The sequence below is a fragment of the Lagopus muta genome, chromosome 1, assembly GCF_023343835.1.
Source record: "Lagopus muta isolate bLagMut1 chromosome 1, bLagMut1 primary, whole genome shotgun sequence".
Taxonomy (NCBI): Eukaryota; Metazoa; Chordata; class Aves; order Galliformes; family Phasianidae; genus Lagopus; species Lagopus muta.
The window spans coordinates 3,664,332-3,680,798 of record NC_064433.1 but is presented as its reverse complement, the minus strand read 5'-3'; the positions used below and the strand labels follow the sequence as shown (position 1 = coordinate 3,680,798).

General features: G+C 41.4%; 2 protein-coding genes across 4 annotated transcripts in view; both read left to right on the top strand.

Annotated features, from left to right (window-relative positions):
- MKLN1 (muskelin 1) overlaps window positions 1-16,467 on the top strand; it is a 679,793-nt gene that overhangs the window by 316,606 nt on the left and 346,720 nt on the right. The window lies entirely within an intron of this gene.
- Window positions 694-16,464, top strand: IL15RA (interleukin 15 receptor subunit alpha). 2 transcript variants are annotated; one of them, XM_048933836.1, is made up of 5 exons: window positions 694-994; window positions 12,204-12,389; window positions 12,605-12,712; window positions 13,289-13,525; window positions 14,245-16,464. In XM_048933836.1, exons 1-5 carry the CDS (start codon window positions 934-936, stop codon window positions 14,373-14,375), a joined length of 723 nt encoding a protein of 240 aa, XP_048789793.1. In that variant the 5' UTR covers window positions 694-933; the 3' UTR covers window positions 14,376-16,464. The 2 variants fall into 2 exon arrangements, with proteins under 2 accessions (XP_048789793.1, XP_048789794.1); XM_048933837.1 differs by having other exon boundaries at window positions 699-994; window positions 16,279-16,464.

The window sequence follows — 16,467 nt, the reverse complement described above, 5'->3', positions numbered from 1 at the left end:
CAGATGTAAGTAGTGCATCTTATGGTTGTATCCAAACCAGTGGGGGAAAAAAGAGAAAAAAAAGAAAAAAAAGAAGCAGTTAAAATCCATTTTTATATGGTCTATCTCTACTAATTCTCAAGATACTGATAATTATTTCTGTGGGAATGGCTGTAGAAAAACTACATGGAGATAAAGCGCAGTATTTCCTTCCTCATTTCCAATTTTCCATTTGTAGGAATCAGCTTTGCTGAAGCTGAAACCTAAACAATTTATGGACAACAGAAGCCATTCCCAAACCTGCCAACCTCATTCCTATAGGTAGGGGATCGTAGATAGGGGTCAAATGTCCTTCCTTCAGGAGTTCAGCTGCCTCAGAGAAGCTGCATGCTTCAAAATACAAATGAAGTGGGGCTTCACTATGAGCAGATAGACTTCCAAAAAGCCAAAGCAATATCCACTGGGACTTTTTACTCTATAGGCAGAGCACACAGTTTGTGTCTAATACTCACGCTCATACACCGGACAGCTATACTATGGTGATGATCCTTCTCAAATGCTTGTTCAGCCGCGTGTTTGGAGCTGAGAGGCTGCAGAAACCTGCTAATATTTTGCCCCTTCTACTGCCCTCAGCTGCAGGAACAGCTCTGGAGTCAGCAGCTCTGATGTGTCAAACCACTTCCTCCCCACGACGGCACGCACTGCGGCGCTGTGCATTAAGTTTGATTTCCTGGATAAAAGCTACTAATACTTGAAGAGGGAGCAGCCTTTAATCTCTCTGCAGAGCCAGTCAGTGAAACGACCGTTTGCTGACCGCAGAGTCCTTGCTAGTCCTTGGTAGTTCTAGGGCTAACCATGCAGTAGACAGCTTGTAGGGTCAGCCAACACAAACCCTTCGCTTCTCAGAAACTTCACCATCCTCGGCGTTACGGAGGAAAGATGTAAACAAGTCCCATGGAGCTCAAGCACCTTTTGATGTGGCTCTTGCTTGGATCCATCATGGGGACAAGGGCAGGTAAATGACTATTTCTGCTTTCTGGGGAGGGAAAATATGATTTGCATTTTCGTGGTGGCTGCTGGAGGATGTTCGCAACATCCTGACTCTTTTCAGGTAAGGAAAGATGTTAAGCACTAAGGAATTTTTATTCTAAGAAAATGAGAGGAATGGGTTTTGTGCCCACAAAGCATCAGTCAGAGACAATCTAGAGCAGCATGGGATACTTTTGTCTGAGTAATGTATGTATCCTCCAACCCACCTCTGGAACAGTGGGCAGATCAAAGCAACTTTGGGCTTTTCAGGCAGCTTCTGAATTTGTTTTTCCATTTTGTACATTAGGAAATATAAAAACAGACACTGAAATGTCGTTGCTTCTATAGATAAAATTGATAGCCCTGCTATTAGCTAAAATGTGCCATCCAAGTTTGCTATAGGTACTAAAGGTACCAAATGTCCTTTCAGCCACACCTCCCAAGCAGCAGAACCTTTAAAATATAAATGGAGACAGCTAATTCATTCAGCACAGTTTTATATGTGTATACATTACAAAACTGCTTATATTTGGCTTATTTACTGTGACAGTTGTGTGCACTAAGGAGTGGTCTGGTGATGTATCAGTGTGTTTGCTTTTAAGCTGCTTTATTCAGGGGGGATTAAACTTATATTCTCAGGATAAATGTGGTATTTCCTTCTGTATCTGATGGTGACATCTAGGTTCAGAGGTGTGAGCAGACACAGCCTAAAGGGTTTTGGATAAACTGATATTTTAACATGGATCTTCTCCAGCAGAGCTGTGTCTTTCACTAAGGTCAGGGCATCTCAAGGAAAGATTGAGATGCTTATATCCAAACAGCTCTACCCATTAATGCAGAAGTTCTTCAACAAATATTTCACCCTCAGCTGATTTCATTCTGTTTAAATAATTTTGACTGTAAAGGCTGAACCTTTTCCTATGCGGGGTATTTTGTTTGCCAAACGAAGTTCCACTGCCCACGGCAGCTGTTGAAGTGCTGCATGTGAGAGCATTGCAGTGAGACTTTCAGCCAGAGAAATGTAAATGGATGGGATCGCTTCTGGGATGAGTCAGGTCCCTGCATCTTGCTCTCTGTATTACTGTGCCCAGGAGACATTGTGAGACTTCTTGCTGACAAGTCTCGTTTATCAGAAATCTTTCTGGGTTTTGGAAAAAAAATGGTGAGGTGTTAAGTAGTTGCATTTTATGCAATTTCACATGTTCCAGTTCTTTGATGAATAAATAAATGCATAGCGTTGCATTCTTCGCTGTACCTCTAAGCTTCCCTCAGCTCCCTGTATTTATTTTGAATGTCTCTCCCAGTGCTCATACATAATAATTTATATAAATTCGTCTCTGCAAGTAACACAAATGGGTAGAAACACTGCCCTTTGTACCAGCTTAGGACTTTTTATTGTATAAATGCCTGAAGTACTGCAGTTGCAAGACCTGCCATATTTATTCTTTATGGGGTTCGACAAGGAGAGCGTTTATTCCTTATGGTGTTCAACAAGCAGACCTGGCATAAGCAAAGAAAAAGGAAAGAAGCTAGATCAACGTGGTCAAAAAAGAGCCATGTCTTCCTCATCCCAACACACACAATCCTGGTCATGTTATTTTGCCTTATTCTTTTCAGCTCTTCCCAATGTTTCAGGTTCAGTTCAGTAAACAGATCTTGCCATAGTTGTTGTTTGCAAGAGTTTCAGTAAAAAAAAAAAAAAAAAAAGAACCGTCGGGAATAAATATCATTGGGGGAAAAAGAAAATAAAATCTATTATTTCAAAGAACAGTTTCACTGATGGGTCTCAAAGTGTTTTGCAGAGGGCAAAGTTCTCTGACATTATATGGGGAAACCAAGGGTCGTTAATTTAAACTACACCTTAGTGCTGAAGAGGAAAAGAGAAATTCAGGTTTTCTCCTGAAGAACATCACTTTTACCTCACTTACCCTGCACAGCAGCAGTGCCTAGGAGCTGTAGGCATGGACAAGACACATGCTAGGTGAGGGTCAAATACAAGATAAAAGCTAGACTGTGCTCCTATGACCTTTCCATCTTGGTATTCATTTTACAGGAATACACTGAATATATTTGCAAGTCAAACCTGGAAGGGATTAAAACTCACAAAAGGAAGAATTTCATTCAGCTGAATTTCATTCACACAAGATGGGTACCAGATCTCAGTCATTTAAATGAGAGGAATTTCTTTCCCATTATACTTGCATATTAGCACTTGCTTCCATGGATTTGAAAGGCAGTGCAGAATAAATTAAAGTTGTCAACCACACACAAGTGCTTCTTTTAAGGTCAAATAGAGAGCAAATATGCTTATAGAACTTCCAGTTATAGTGATCCTCAGCAGCAAAGTGCCCATCATAGAGTTACAATCTAAAACTAATTTTTTAATTGTTAAAATTGTGATCCTGCTAAGAAAAAAAGAATATTGTGGAAAGAAAGCCTGCAGTATCTGCTTCTGAGATAGAGAGATCTCCTCCCTACATATGTCCCCATATGTCCTTCACTTCCAGTTTGCTATTAAGGGTCTTTTAGAACCTAAATGATGCCATGATTCTGTATGATTCTATGATTACCTTTTATTATGGTAAAAAAAATCCACTGTAGCTGCTACTGGAAAAAAACGACCTTTGACTCTGCTCACTATGTAGCATCACTTGCTCCCTGTAGTATCATGATTTTGGCCCCACTGTTTTATTTCCTGATGTCCAGCTGAGTACCTTTGTCTCTCCTGTTACATCAGCTGCATCTTCAAATCCAAGCTTTTGGATGTTAACTACCTGTGTTCTCCATCTCCAGAACTTATCTCAAATCTTGGAACAATTTCCCAACCTGGATTACTTACTCTTCTTTCCACCTCCTTCAGTGCTTCTCTAAAATCACATTTCCAAAGTCCTCTTATGACTTTCTTTGCTCAAATCCCTGTTCCTCATCCCAGCACTTTATCATCTGCTGCTTTTTCTTGATGTTCTCTCTTTTTAAAGTGCAAACATTCAGAAAAAGGATATATATTTTTCTTTAGTTGTCAAAATGTTCCATTCATCACAAGGTCAGAAAAAGCAATCAACGCTGACAGATAATTTCCATTCCACTCACGAGAATTCCAACAAAGATCTCAATGACCAGTTCTACACTAAGATCATAAGTCAAATCAAATGAGTTCCAAATTCCAAAAGTCAAGATTCCCACCAGGCCTTTTTTCAGTGTTGTCCAAGACTGGGACACTTGCTGATCATCCAGTTCAGTTATTATCAGAGAGGATATTTTCCATAGCCCTTCCAATCCAACAAAAGGAAAGGCTGAGAAAGTTCCAGCCAAAGGAGTCTGAATGTCCACCATTGCTTAAAAAGCCAAATTTCCTTCTCAGTGATGTGTAATTCCATTTAGAGGAAAATACTCAAGAGCCAAGTGTAACAGAAGCCACAGATTAATAAAAAAAAATGAGATAAATCTATTTAAAAACCAAATGCTACATACCAAAATGATGCTTTCACATAGAATACCTACAAAATCAGACTCTATGTTCTCCTATCATTTTGCATTCAGGATTTTCCTTTAAAGAAACGGAGCTCTGTGATTTTACCACAGAACCAAGAAGGCTGCATTTGAGCTGGTTTACCTACCATTCCCTCCCTTATGAAACATTCCCCCTCTTTCCTAACTTTCCCTCTTTCAAATCCACATTTGCAGTGCAAGTCCCCTGTCCAGTTCCTACCAGGTGTGAGATTTCAGCTTCCTTAACTTTAGCCATTTGCACCATTGGTGTCTCCATCAAGATGGATGAGTAGACCCCCTCCCTAGCCAGAGGAGATAAAGAGATACTTTTAGGGCACAGATCATCTACCAGATTGCATATAAGGGTGTGATGAGTCACCTTCTGCAAGTCCCTTTCTAGTGACTACAGAGGGATTTGAAATGTCTGCTGGGTGACACTCACTTTAAAAAAAAGGCATGAATCTATTTTAATGGAGATAAATATGTTTATGGAAGAAGGGAGACAGATCACTGAATCATAGAATCATTACAGAATGATAGAATCGTTTGATTTGGAAGGGACCCTTAAAGGTCATTTAGTCCAGCTCCTCTGCTGTCCATGTCCTGAACATGGACATCCACAGCTCGATCAGTTTGCTCAGAGCCCTATTCAGACTGGCCTTGGATGTCTCCAGGGATGGGGCAACCACCACCTCTCTGGGTTTCCTGCTCCAGTACCTCACCACCCTTATCATAAAACCTTCCTTATCTTGTAAAAATTCCTTCCTACTTTTAATCTCTCCTCTTAGTTTGAAACCATTTCCCCTTGTCCTAACACAACAGATCCTCCTTGGATCATTTCTGTGGCCCACTCCTGGATGCACTCCAAGAGGTCCATGACTCTCCTGAGCCAAGGACTCCCCATCTGAACGCAGTGCTGCATGGCAGGTCTCGTAGAGCAGAGCAGAGGGGCAGGATCAGGTCCCTTGCCCTGCTGGCCATGCTTCTTTTGTTTCAGTCTGGGACACAGTGGGCTTTCTGTTCTGAGAGGGCACGCTGCCAGCTCACGTCCAAGTTTCCATCTACCACTTACCCCCAAAATTATCAGTGAAGGAACACCTTGGTCACCAGAAGACACAACAAATAGCCTCTTCAGGCTATTCTGTCGGGAACTCACAGCAGTGGAGATTTAAGATTGAAATGAAATCAGTGCACTGTCTACACCATGTTAATTCCCAATGCAAACACTAACTGCAGAGTGCTCACCCACCTCTGCAGCTGATAGAGAAGCACCTGTAGGCATTGCATTGAAGAATGTGATTTAGATGCCTACTGTCCTCCAGAGATGCCTTCTCAGCTCCACTCCTTACAGAGGGAGATAAGAAAGCAGCTTCCTGAGGTTAAACTATGCTTCATATCTTATCCCTCCACGAGAGAAAGGTTTTTCCACTGTAACAAATTCCAGTCTTGTTTATGGAAATATTTAGATTAAGAACGCTTTCATCCTTTTTAACAAAGTGTTAATAGAGAAGTCCCCAGCTCATACTCCAACTTACTTTATGCTGTCTTTTCAATAGAAACATGTTCTAGAATAACACACTCAGCAGACATTCAATTCTCTATTCCTTAGAATAAAATAGGAACACAGAAATCCATCCCCTGCCCTGCAGGTTTGGTGTCTTTCCTATTGCTGTTTTCATCTGCAATGCATTTCTGTCATTTGAATTGCAGACTCGCTACAAACCAAGATGAATTCAATAATCTGTGTTTAATCTACAGTAAAGACAACCAAAATCTCACAGGCAAATTATTGTAAACATCAGGTCTGCAGCTCAGCACCACAGCTTCCATCTATTGCCAGCTTACAAATCCATATGGACTCACATGACATTAATCAGATGGGAAAGAAGCAAGCAGAGCTACAGCTACCTTGCTACTGGGCCCTTTGGGAAAAAGTTTTCAAGTTAGAAAAAGTTCATTACCATTTCAGTCCAGTTGCTGGTATCAATTCCTTCTGTTCACCCATATCAGTTTCGTCTTCATGAGGTATGCTCTATTTAGAGAGCACGGAGTTTCAGACAGCAAGAACCCCTTGGGCTGAATTAGCTTTTCAGGAACAGCTGGGGAAATCTCTTCATTTTGACATAGTTGGATTTCTTGGCATCTCTAGGGAAAGGCTCTCTTCATCTCTCTACTGGCAAGTGTTTGAACTGCCTGGCTTCGTCCCCTGCTCCTAGCCAGATCTTCAAACAGCCAGTTTCCTACTGATCCATTCCTATTGCCTTTGTATTTAGGGGAAAAATGTCCTATGTCTGCAGCTCGCTGTTTTAACTTTACATCAGAGTAATGTCAGCGCCGGTGACACGTCACGTGGCAGAGGAAATTCTGAGTTTAGGTTGCCATGGCATGACTCACTGCCTGTGTTTGACTAATCACTAAAAATACCTGCTAAGAATTTCCCCATTCACTTATTTGGGACGAAAGGTGCTGTTCTGATGCCTTGTCTAACACCACTTGGCCAACTCAGATATGGAAGAGAAAAACACAGGTGAGCTTCACAAAAACTGGTACTGAACAACTACTGCGAGCAAAGATTTCTATTGGGTCAATAATATATGTGACTGGGAAATCTCAGGGAAGACATACAAGCACTAAAGGAACTGATGTGGTTTAGCTAATGGTTTTCTTTCCTCTGAACCTACATAGGGGAGATTTAGACTGCATGTAAGAAAAAAAAGATCTAGCTGTAGATGTCCCTGTTCATTGCAGAGGAGTAGGGCTAGATGACCTTTAAAGGTCTTTTCCAACTCAAATGATTCTATGATTCTATGATGATGGCATTAAATGTCGAGGAGAGCCAAAAGCCTAACTTGTAGGAATAGAAAGTAGAGATAAAGTCAAGGAGATGAAGCTGTGAAAAACAGATCCACAGCGAGTAATTTATGGAATTTCTCAACTGGTCAGAGCACTGAAATAAAGATCTCCATCACTAGTGCCATGGGATCTCTGTGGCTATTCTATGTGTTATTGAAAAGCTCTTCAATCCTGCAGCATAGAGTAAGGTTTATCTTGCCTGATTTCTGGTTAAGGACCCAGTCTCACCCTAATGCCTGTATTCCTTGCTTAATTACTGAATTACAGTGATTTAATTGTTAGGTATGCATCAGTTACAGAAGGCAGTTAAGTTTCATTTAGCACAGGATGATAAACTTACAAAAGATTTGGCATGGTTTGTAGGCCAAAAAACAGGCACATCAAGGAATTCTGCCTAGCACTGGCCTCCGATAGCACCTGTAACATGTCTGAGAGTTTATATGGGTGCCTCAGATGCCTTAAGACATCTGAAATGGCACTGGGGAATCTTTCCCTAAGTTGGAATAGCAGGAACCCACCTATCTTATGGCAGAGATGACAAGCAGAGTTTGGAAGGCTTAACCTTAATTTTGGGGAGCACACCAAAAGATACTCTGCTTTTCATTTTACATTTCACAGGTATTGATCGTCTGAATTATAAGTCTCCATGCACTGCATGATCATATTGAAAAACTGTCCCAAAATTTCCAAGAATGCTGTAGGCACCAAAAATCATAGAATCATAGACTCATTAATGTTGGCAGAGACCAATAAGATCATCTAGTCCAAACATCAACCCATCACCACCACGTCCACTCAACCATGTCTCCCAGTGGCACATCTACCCTTACTCTGTTGATATGTGGAGAAATGAGGACTAGAATGGTTAGATAGTAGCTCTGAATGTTAAAATATGGCAGTTTTGGTGGGAAGGAGATGAAAATGGTGAGGGGTGATGAAGCTTGCAAGGGAAGGAAAGAGAGGAAAGTGATTATCAGGTTTGAAGTAGAAGGCAATGAGGGTAAACAGCAACTTTGAGGATGGAGATAGGAGCGGTGTGCTGAAGGAAAGCCAGGAGGCAAAATCCCAATGGGAGATTTGAAGGTGATGTGAGGACACTGAAACAAAGACCACTGTTACAGTGTCATGGAATCTTAGTGGTTTTAAAACTCATTATTGGCACGAATGTAGCCCCAGAGCTGCTGTGAAATTAGGCAGAAGTCAGAGGAAGAGAAGCTGGGCTGTGGAAAACTGGGCCACCAGAGGTTATGAGGTAGCTGTCTCCTGAGTGTGCTGATCTTTTATCAGATCTACATTTTCTTATCACGAGAACACAAACAAACTAACATTAATTGCCTCCTAGGTGAAAAATAGCAGAAAATTAAAATTGACCGTCCTTAAAAAATGTAAAAAGTCAGAAATCTAGTCACAGAGTAGACCTGCACTCCTATTTCTTAGTTGCCTCGCTTTTTTCCCATCTGTTGACTCTTCTATCACCCACACTGCAAGGATTTTGAGTCTTTTGGGGTCAAACCATCCAGTTTCCTTGGGCACTCTTGGAAGAGTGACTGGGGTGATGGTAGAGATGGTAGGCAATACAATCCAGATCTCTTCCTGACTCCTTCTTGGCACAGTTTTTCTACCCTATCCTGTGATGTCTAGTGCCATGAAACATTCTTGCATGCCTATATGCAACCACATACAGCCCCTACAGCTTTGGAGGATACTTACTGCACCTTGAAGAGAGTGTAAAGATATGAATTAGTTTGAGCCTATGAAGCTTCTAAATGTCAAAGCACTGGAAGTTCTTTTGGGTTTGGTGGCCAAATTATAGTTTCCAATCTTAGATGGACTTCACTGGGTGTATTGTCATGATCATGAATTACTATCACTATGTAATTTATATTCACATGAATTACTATCTACTGCCACAATTTCTGAAGTGCGAGATGGTAAGTTGGGCTTGTTTGGGTCAGGCATGGTGCCACTAACTGTCAGACACAGAAAATTTAGCATCCAAATATAAGACATTAGAAGTGCAGAAGTACTACGGATCAGCATGTCAGGAACCTACTTATTCTTGAAAGGCAGGTAAAAGCCCACTTAAAGAAAAGCACCCTCGAACACAGATAGAACACCTAGAGACAATGAAGAGGAATAATGGCAGTTGATGTCTTGGCACATCCATATTCATGCATGAGGACTGGTATAATAGTAAACCCGAAAGCTGATCAATTCTGTATCAAAAAAAAGGGAGAGGAGGTCAAACATGACAAGACCAATGGTTTTGAAAGGATATGATTGTTGGAAAGGAGAAGATTCTCAAAAATGAGAGCAGAAGAAATGTTTAGATGTGGTACTAAGGGACACGGTTTAGTGGGTTTATATTGGTAGTAGGCAAATGGTTGGACTGGATGATCTTGGAGGTCTTTTCCAACCTTGATGGTCCTATGATTCCATGGTTCAAAACACGTGATGTGACAGTAAAGAAGTGGAAGCCAACAGAGAGAAGCAAAGAGAAGCCCAGAATGGCCAAGGTAAGGCCTAGGAGAGTCATCTTTCTAAATTCTTTCTGGATCAGAAGGAATGTGGTTGTAAAAGCCAAAGAAGATACATCAGTAGTTTAGATGAGAAAAGGTGAGAATGTGAGTGATGTGGATGAAATGAAAAGTCTAGATAATAGGAATGTTGCATGAGATCCAGCTGAATCTTGTACCTTTTGATCCAAGAGCACAGCTCAACTGGAAACCAGGTATTGCTCGCTGCCACCCCTGTGCACCATTTATATGCAACCCTCATCTGATGCCTGCAACTTCAGAAGAAGCCTAAACTCATTTGATCATTGACTGAAACAACAGTTGCCCTTCATGATGAATAGGCTAGATGCTGTGGCTTTTCTTATGAAGAGACTAAAGAGTTGTAGGTTTGGGTACCTTGTGTTGAGATTCAGATCTGCAGCCTGCTTCAAAGAGGCGTTTGAAGTCTTGAGGGAAACATGCTTTTAGCTTATAGGGAAAGTGAGAGTACGTGCTCTCAACTTGCTGCTCATCTGATAACTCTTTAATTTTAATCACCCTGACAGTCTGTGGTAAACCATGTGGTTAACTATTTCGAGTGCCGTGTGCTTCACTTGAAGCCACAGTCTGATTTGGTTGTGAGGTGAGTTCTTTGATAACACAAAGACACGGGGGCATGAAAATAGTCCTTGTGTGGCTTGGCTGTTAAGCCATTCACAATGCTCTTCATTGTGGCCTTCTTTGAACTTAGTGACTTTTACCAAGTGCAGGATAATGAAAAGCAAAAAGGGCAGAAAATATCAAAGTGAGAAAATGATGAGTGGCTCTAACAGAGCTTTACAGGACTGGGCTTGGGGATTGCTGGCTGGTTTGCTATGGGCATGGCTTTGTTTCAAGGAGAAGTCACTTTAGGAAGTCAAGGGCAGATGCCAAATGAACAGCTATCAGGAATTCAAGGCCCTTTCAGAGTCTTTCTCGCTAGTTCCAAGGCTGAATTAATTATGGCTGTAGAAAATGTGAAGACAGTGATTAAACATTTTATTCATAATAGCTGTTACTATTATGCATAAGCTTAAGGGGCCACAGATCATGAACCCAAATATACCGAGTGCCTGCCCCGATGCACCCAGTATGTTTTATTTTCAGATTTCTCAGCCTTTAGACCTTAAAAAAATCATTAAGTAGTGCCTTTATTATATTCTGGGTCTGCAGCTCAACTTTCAAGTGCACTGAAAATGATCTCAATTCATTCCAACTGATTGAGAAGTATATTTAGTTGCAATTTGCTGATGACACAGCACTTAACATCCTTGTTTGGGGACAAGTTATATATAGGTTTGAAAACTAATTTCCTAGTAAGCTGCTTGTTGGTGTGCCCAGAGAGAACTGTCTACTCCGCTTTTGCAGATGACTGAAACTTTTAATAATTTCTTATTAAGTGTAGATAAATGCAAGTTTCATGTTACATCGTGGAGATTCCCAATGGAATTTTTCTGCACTTTGCACAAATCTGTTCTTGTAAAATCAATGGTAATGGCTAATTCCAATGTGAATAAAGATAGTTAATAACAGCAATATTTAAAAAATAATGTAAGTAATAAGTGTATTTTAAATCATGTAAAATAACTAATAATTTAATTAGAAAACCAAAGCCTCTTCTTGACCTGGAGACAATCAATCAAAGAAGCAAAACTTCTCCCATTGCTTTCACGCCATCCAGTTTCATCCCTTAGCCCTCCAACAATGGACCAATCCTCTGTTAGGAGGAAGAGGAGGAGGAGGAGGAAGCTGGATTTGCACACTGACTCAGCTGACTCTGGGTTTACTTCCAGACCAACCAGAGCTGCAGACAGACCTGGATGTCCGCAACACATGGTGCCATCACCTCATGATCATGCACCAGGCTGCACCTGGGTGACTTTCAAACCTCCCATGATGTCTTTCTACAGGAGTGCTGTCCTGTCGCAAGCAGCAGCTCCAGGAGATCTGTACATGGAAAGCTCTTTCTAAGAAAATTGATACAGGGGAGCCTTTGCCCATCTAACTTCAATGCCACAGCCCCATAGGATCCCAGACATAAACGCGGTAATGCAGAGCTCACTCTGGTTGACAACCTGAATTGTGTTTCACCCAGGTGATGTTCTTACCAAGCTGAATTTAATTTCCCTTAGCCAGCTCAGGTGAATATCTCCCAGACCCCTTCTTCTAACATCTATAACTTCAAACCTCTTACTGGGAGCAGAATTAAGCCCAGATACTTAACTGAGCACAGTCTGGCACTGATAGTTCAGAAAGATACTGGAAGCCTTTGGAGGCAGGTGCACAGGCTGTTCTAAATCATAGATTTTCTGATTGCAGAAAAATGCCCACCTCTTTCAACTACTGAATTTGCTGACGTGGCTGCTGACACATATCCACTGAAGACCAAACTGCGTTATGAGTGTGACAATGGCTACAGGAGAAGAAGTGGGAACTCCTTGACCATTCGGTGTTTGAAGGTATCAGGGACTGCTTCTTGGGTCCACGATGAACTTGTATGCATTGGTAAGCGATTACCAACTTTTTTGGCGCTTGTGGTGTTTTCCCAGAGTGAGTATGCAAGATGTAACAGGGCACTTTGGTAACAAATGATCTTTTGTGCTTGTCTTTGCAAATTAAAACTTCTAACAAGTCTGTTCTGTCTGTAAAAGCCTGACTGCTCAGGCTTAGCTCTGCTCTTTGTCCTGCTATCATGCAGTAAATATATCTTCTTCTCACAGATGAGAAATTTTTGTTCTCAAAGAATCACACAGCTAAGTTAAATTCTACACAAGAGCCAGCAAGAGAAACCCAGAGCCCAGCACCTCCGAAGCAAGTAAACAATTCAAGTAAGTTAGAGTCTAATCAGTACTGTAACACTTCTTCCATTCATTTCCATGGAAGCAGTATAGGAGTGATAATGAGCAATTTTTAATTATTTTGGTAGTCAGGGAGAATAAATTTGCTATAATACCTGTTTGTCTGAGCAAGTGAAAACATGCAAGTAAATGATTTCTTTAGATGTTCAAGAGGTAGGAAAGTTTGGTATATCTTACTTGCCTGTATTTTATATGAATACAAATCACGTTGTTTCTTCCTAGGTAACAGTGATAGGATGAGAGGTAATGGCCTTAAGTTGCAGCAGGGGAGATTCAGGTTGGACATTAGGAAAAATTTATCCTCAGAAAGAGTGGTGAGGCATTGGCACAAGCTACCCGGGGAGGTGGTGGAGGAAGTGTTAAGAAATGGGGAGATATGGCACTGAAGGGTATGGGTTAGTGGGCATGGTGGGCATGGGTTGATGTCTGGTCTGGATGAGAGCTTAGAGGTCTTTTCCAACCTCAATGATTCTATGATTCTATGCAAAACAAAAGCAGTAAATCAAACCTATCTGCCTAACAATGTGCTGCTTTGTGAATTCCCAGGTTTTTGTGGTATGCCCAAAACTGTCCTTCATGCCTCTCTGAGCGTACAACAAGTATATTCTGTGGGGCAAGTATTACGTTTCACATGCCCGACTGGCTACAATAAGCAGCTTCCTACCTCTGGCACCATCACGTGCGAGAATGTGACTGGAAGAATCAAGTGGATGCCCCTTGATAAGCCATGTACCAGTGGCAGCAGCCCTATAAACAAGCAGCTGTCACATCTTATTGAGGCAGGTAAGATTTTTCTTTGGCATCACAACAATGTCATGACCCGTTCACAGAGGGTCCACAGAAGGTCCTCTGCCAACACAGGAACAACCTAAGAAAAAACCTGCGTGGGGTTCAAGTTGGAGAGATCAGTGACCATAGGACTCTGACAGTGGTGGAAATGATGCTCATGGGAAGGACATAGTTACATCCCACTTGGTTTTGGGAGATTTCATACTAAAGAGGAAGAAGAACTTGGGAGCAGGTAGAGCCACTCTGTCACAGATTAAGATGAAAACAGTAGAATAAGCTTTTCTCTTTTCTCCTTGCTACTGACAGATGAGGCTATTGTAGCTTCAATTCAAACTCCAAAATTGTAACAGCATTTCTCATGATGAATAGTTTTAGATGAATTGTACAACAGAAAGACTTACTTATTCCCAGGTGAGTATAACAGAGCCCAGATGACTACCTCAGAAGCTACACCTATATAATGACAGGTGAGAGACATGGCCACGTAATGGGGCAGGGACATTTGGACAGGGTCCTTTGCCTGCAGAATGACCTCTGCCTCATTGCTGCTCTGTCTGTAGAAACAAATCATCTTACTGGGCACACTGGTTCAGCATTATACAAAGAATGTCATCCCTTTTTTATAGATCTGGATGTTTCCCTGTGATACGTAGTTAGCAGTGTTTCAAATATGGCAGTCACAAACTGTTCTTTGGTCTCTATTCCTCTTTCAGGTCATTTTCTTCCATTCATAATTACCCTTAATGCTGTCAGGATGAAGGAACTTCTCGCTACAGTGGAAACAATCCATCAACACGCCAGTCCTAGAACAGGATACAACCTCTTGAAAAGTCAGAGATTATAAATATTTGAAGCTTTAAAACTAGGACTACAAAAAACAAATGTCTGGATGGTGACATGGGCCATCTGGGCCTTTAAATTCTTTAATTCAACAGAACAATAATTTCATTTTCCTGCAAAAGTGCACTAGAGCCTGAGTAAGACCAGTCTTTTTTGTCAGTGCACTGAAAATGTATTCACCCTAAGGAACAGGCTGCCCAAGGAGGTGGTGAAGTCACCATTGCTGGAGGTGTTCAATAAAAGGATAGATATGGCACTGAGGAATATGGATTAGTGGGGATGGGTGGATGGCTGGACTGGATGACCTTAGTGGTCTTTTTCAAACTTAATGATTCCATGGTTTTATTTTTTTTTCCTTTGTTACTATGTAGTGCCTTTAGTGGAGCCTTATAGGGTCTCTCCTTTCTCTGCTTTCTCCTTAGCAGTGAACACAAACAATTTATCCACTCTTAAAAAAACCTCCCTTATTAGAAGGTAAAAAGCCTTCTAATACCTCATACTGATGTATGAGAGTTCAGAACTTCCTTTTTGCAGGATAAGGGAGAAATTCAGTGGATTTCTATCACTAGGAAGGATTTTGTTTCCATTTCTGGGGAAAAAGAGGTCCCATTTGAAGCCATATTTCCAAAGTCTTGTTTGGCACTTTGACAGTCATCCTTCCCAGTCTCGTGTGAAATACAGATCTTAGCTGGATCCTATTCCCTCCAAGCCACCTCATGCCCACCCTTGGCAGATACCAGATCAGCAGATATGTTGCTATCCAGGCTGGCAACATCCATCGATGGCCAGGAAGCAAACATGACAATTACTCAGTGTGCAGTGGCAGACCTGTCACACCTAACACAACTTTGCCCTCATTACTACCTCGATGCTGGGATGAGCTCTCTCCTCACCAGAAGAGCAAATCAATACAAAATCAAGATTTTCTCTCCCTTTGTATGTTCAACTCATCCATCCTTTTCCTCATCACTGATATGGCCAGTGACAAGTATGTCATTTTGTTAACTGGGCTCAGACTTCACCTCATCTTGTAGAGAATTACTTTGCCTTTAATTTGCTGTTCTATTGAAGAGATCCATCTCTGTTCTAAGAGCCAGTAAGTGTACTGCAAGACATACCTGTGCCCATGGATCAGATGAAAAGTCAGTAAAGAAAGTGTGCAGACTGTTTAAGCACTACAGCTTTTTACGAAGTGGTTTCCAAAGGCGTATAAGGGGTGTAAAGGAAAATAATCACCCAAAAATCTGTTTTTTAAATGAAGTAATTTTCAAATTCTTCCTCTGAAACTTTATGTGAATTCAGTGCATATCTTCCACTGAAGAAAGGGAGGAAAATGTAAATATTTAAATGATGTGTTTCTTACACATTTCCAAAGGGCTGAAAGAGGACGGGAAAATAAAATATTTGCTCACAGCTAAAACCGATGCATTTAGATCAGTCTGAAATGATTTTCTCCTCCCCCTTCCCCATCTCCCATTCAATCATTAGCTGCTAAAATAGAAATCAGCTCTTACTGTGCATATGCTCAAGACTTCGTACAAGGGCTCTTGATTCCAGCTGGAGTCTGCTGGCAGCCGTAGCGCACATAATAATGAAGAGGAATAATGTAGTGTGATAAAGGAAGGGAAGGAAGGATATTGCTAACTATGCCAGAGGATGCAACAACAGGATCTCCTGGTTATTTGGCCATGGTTGCTCTCTTGTCTCCCAGATCCCCTCTGGCTGGGTCTGTTTGTCCCCAGGAGCAAAGCAATGGGGCCATGTGGGGGGAATTATTGTCTCTGGGCATAGAGACAGGATAAGCTGCTCTTCTATTTCTCCCAGTTGGGGTAACTGCAGTAATCCCTATGGAGCACTGCAGATAACTCCAGGTGCTGATTTTGTGCTGATTCTGTATTTTTTTGCAGTCATTTTTTCCATTCTGCTTCTCCATTCTGCTGTCTTTTTGTGAGTCACCGAGCAGAGATGATAAACGGGAAGGAACCAGGAAAATGTGAAACCTAAAAAAATCCCTGGAAGAGCTCTCAGCCGGATCTGCCACCTCATTACTGCACTGCTTGGATTTCTGAATACCTTCTCTGGTATTAAATAAATGA

Bases quoted from the DNA above. Each gene is read 5' to 3' on its own strand.
- IL15RA (XM_048933836.1), top strand. From the start codon at position 934: ATGGAGCTCAAGCACCTTTTGATGTGGCTCTTGCTTGGATCCATCATG. The intron at 12,390-12,604 runs GTAAGCGATTAC...TTCTTCTCACAG, and splicing joins CGATGAACTTGTATGCATTG to ATGAGAAATTTTTGTTCTCA. The intron at 12,713-13,288 runs GTAAGTTAGAGT...GTGAATTCCCAG, and splicing joins GAAGCAAGTAAACAATTCAA to GTTTTTGTGGTATGCCCAAA.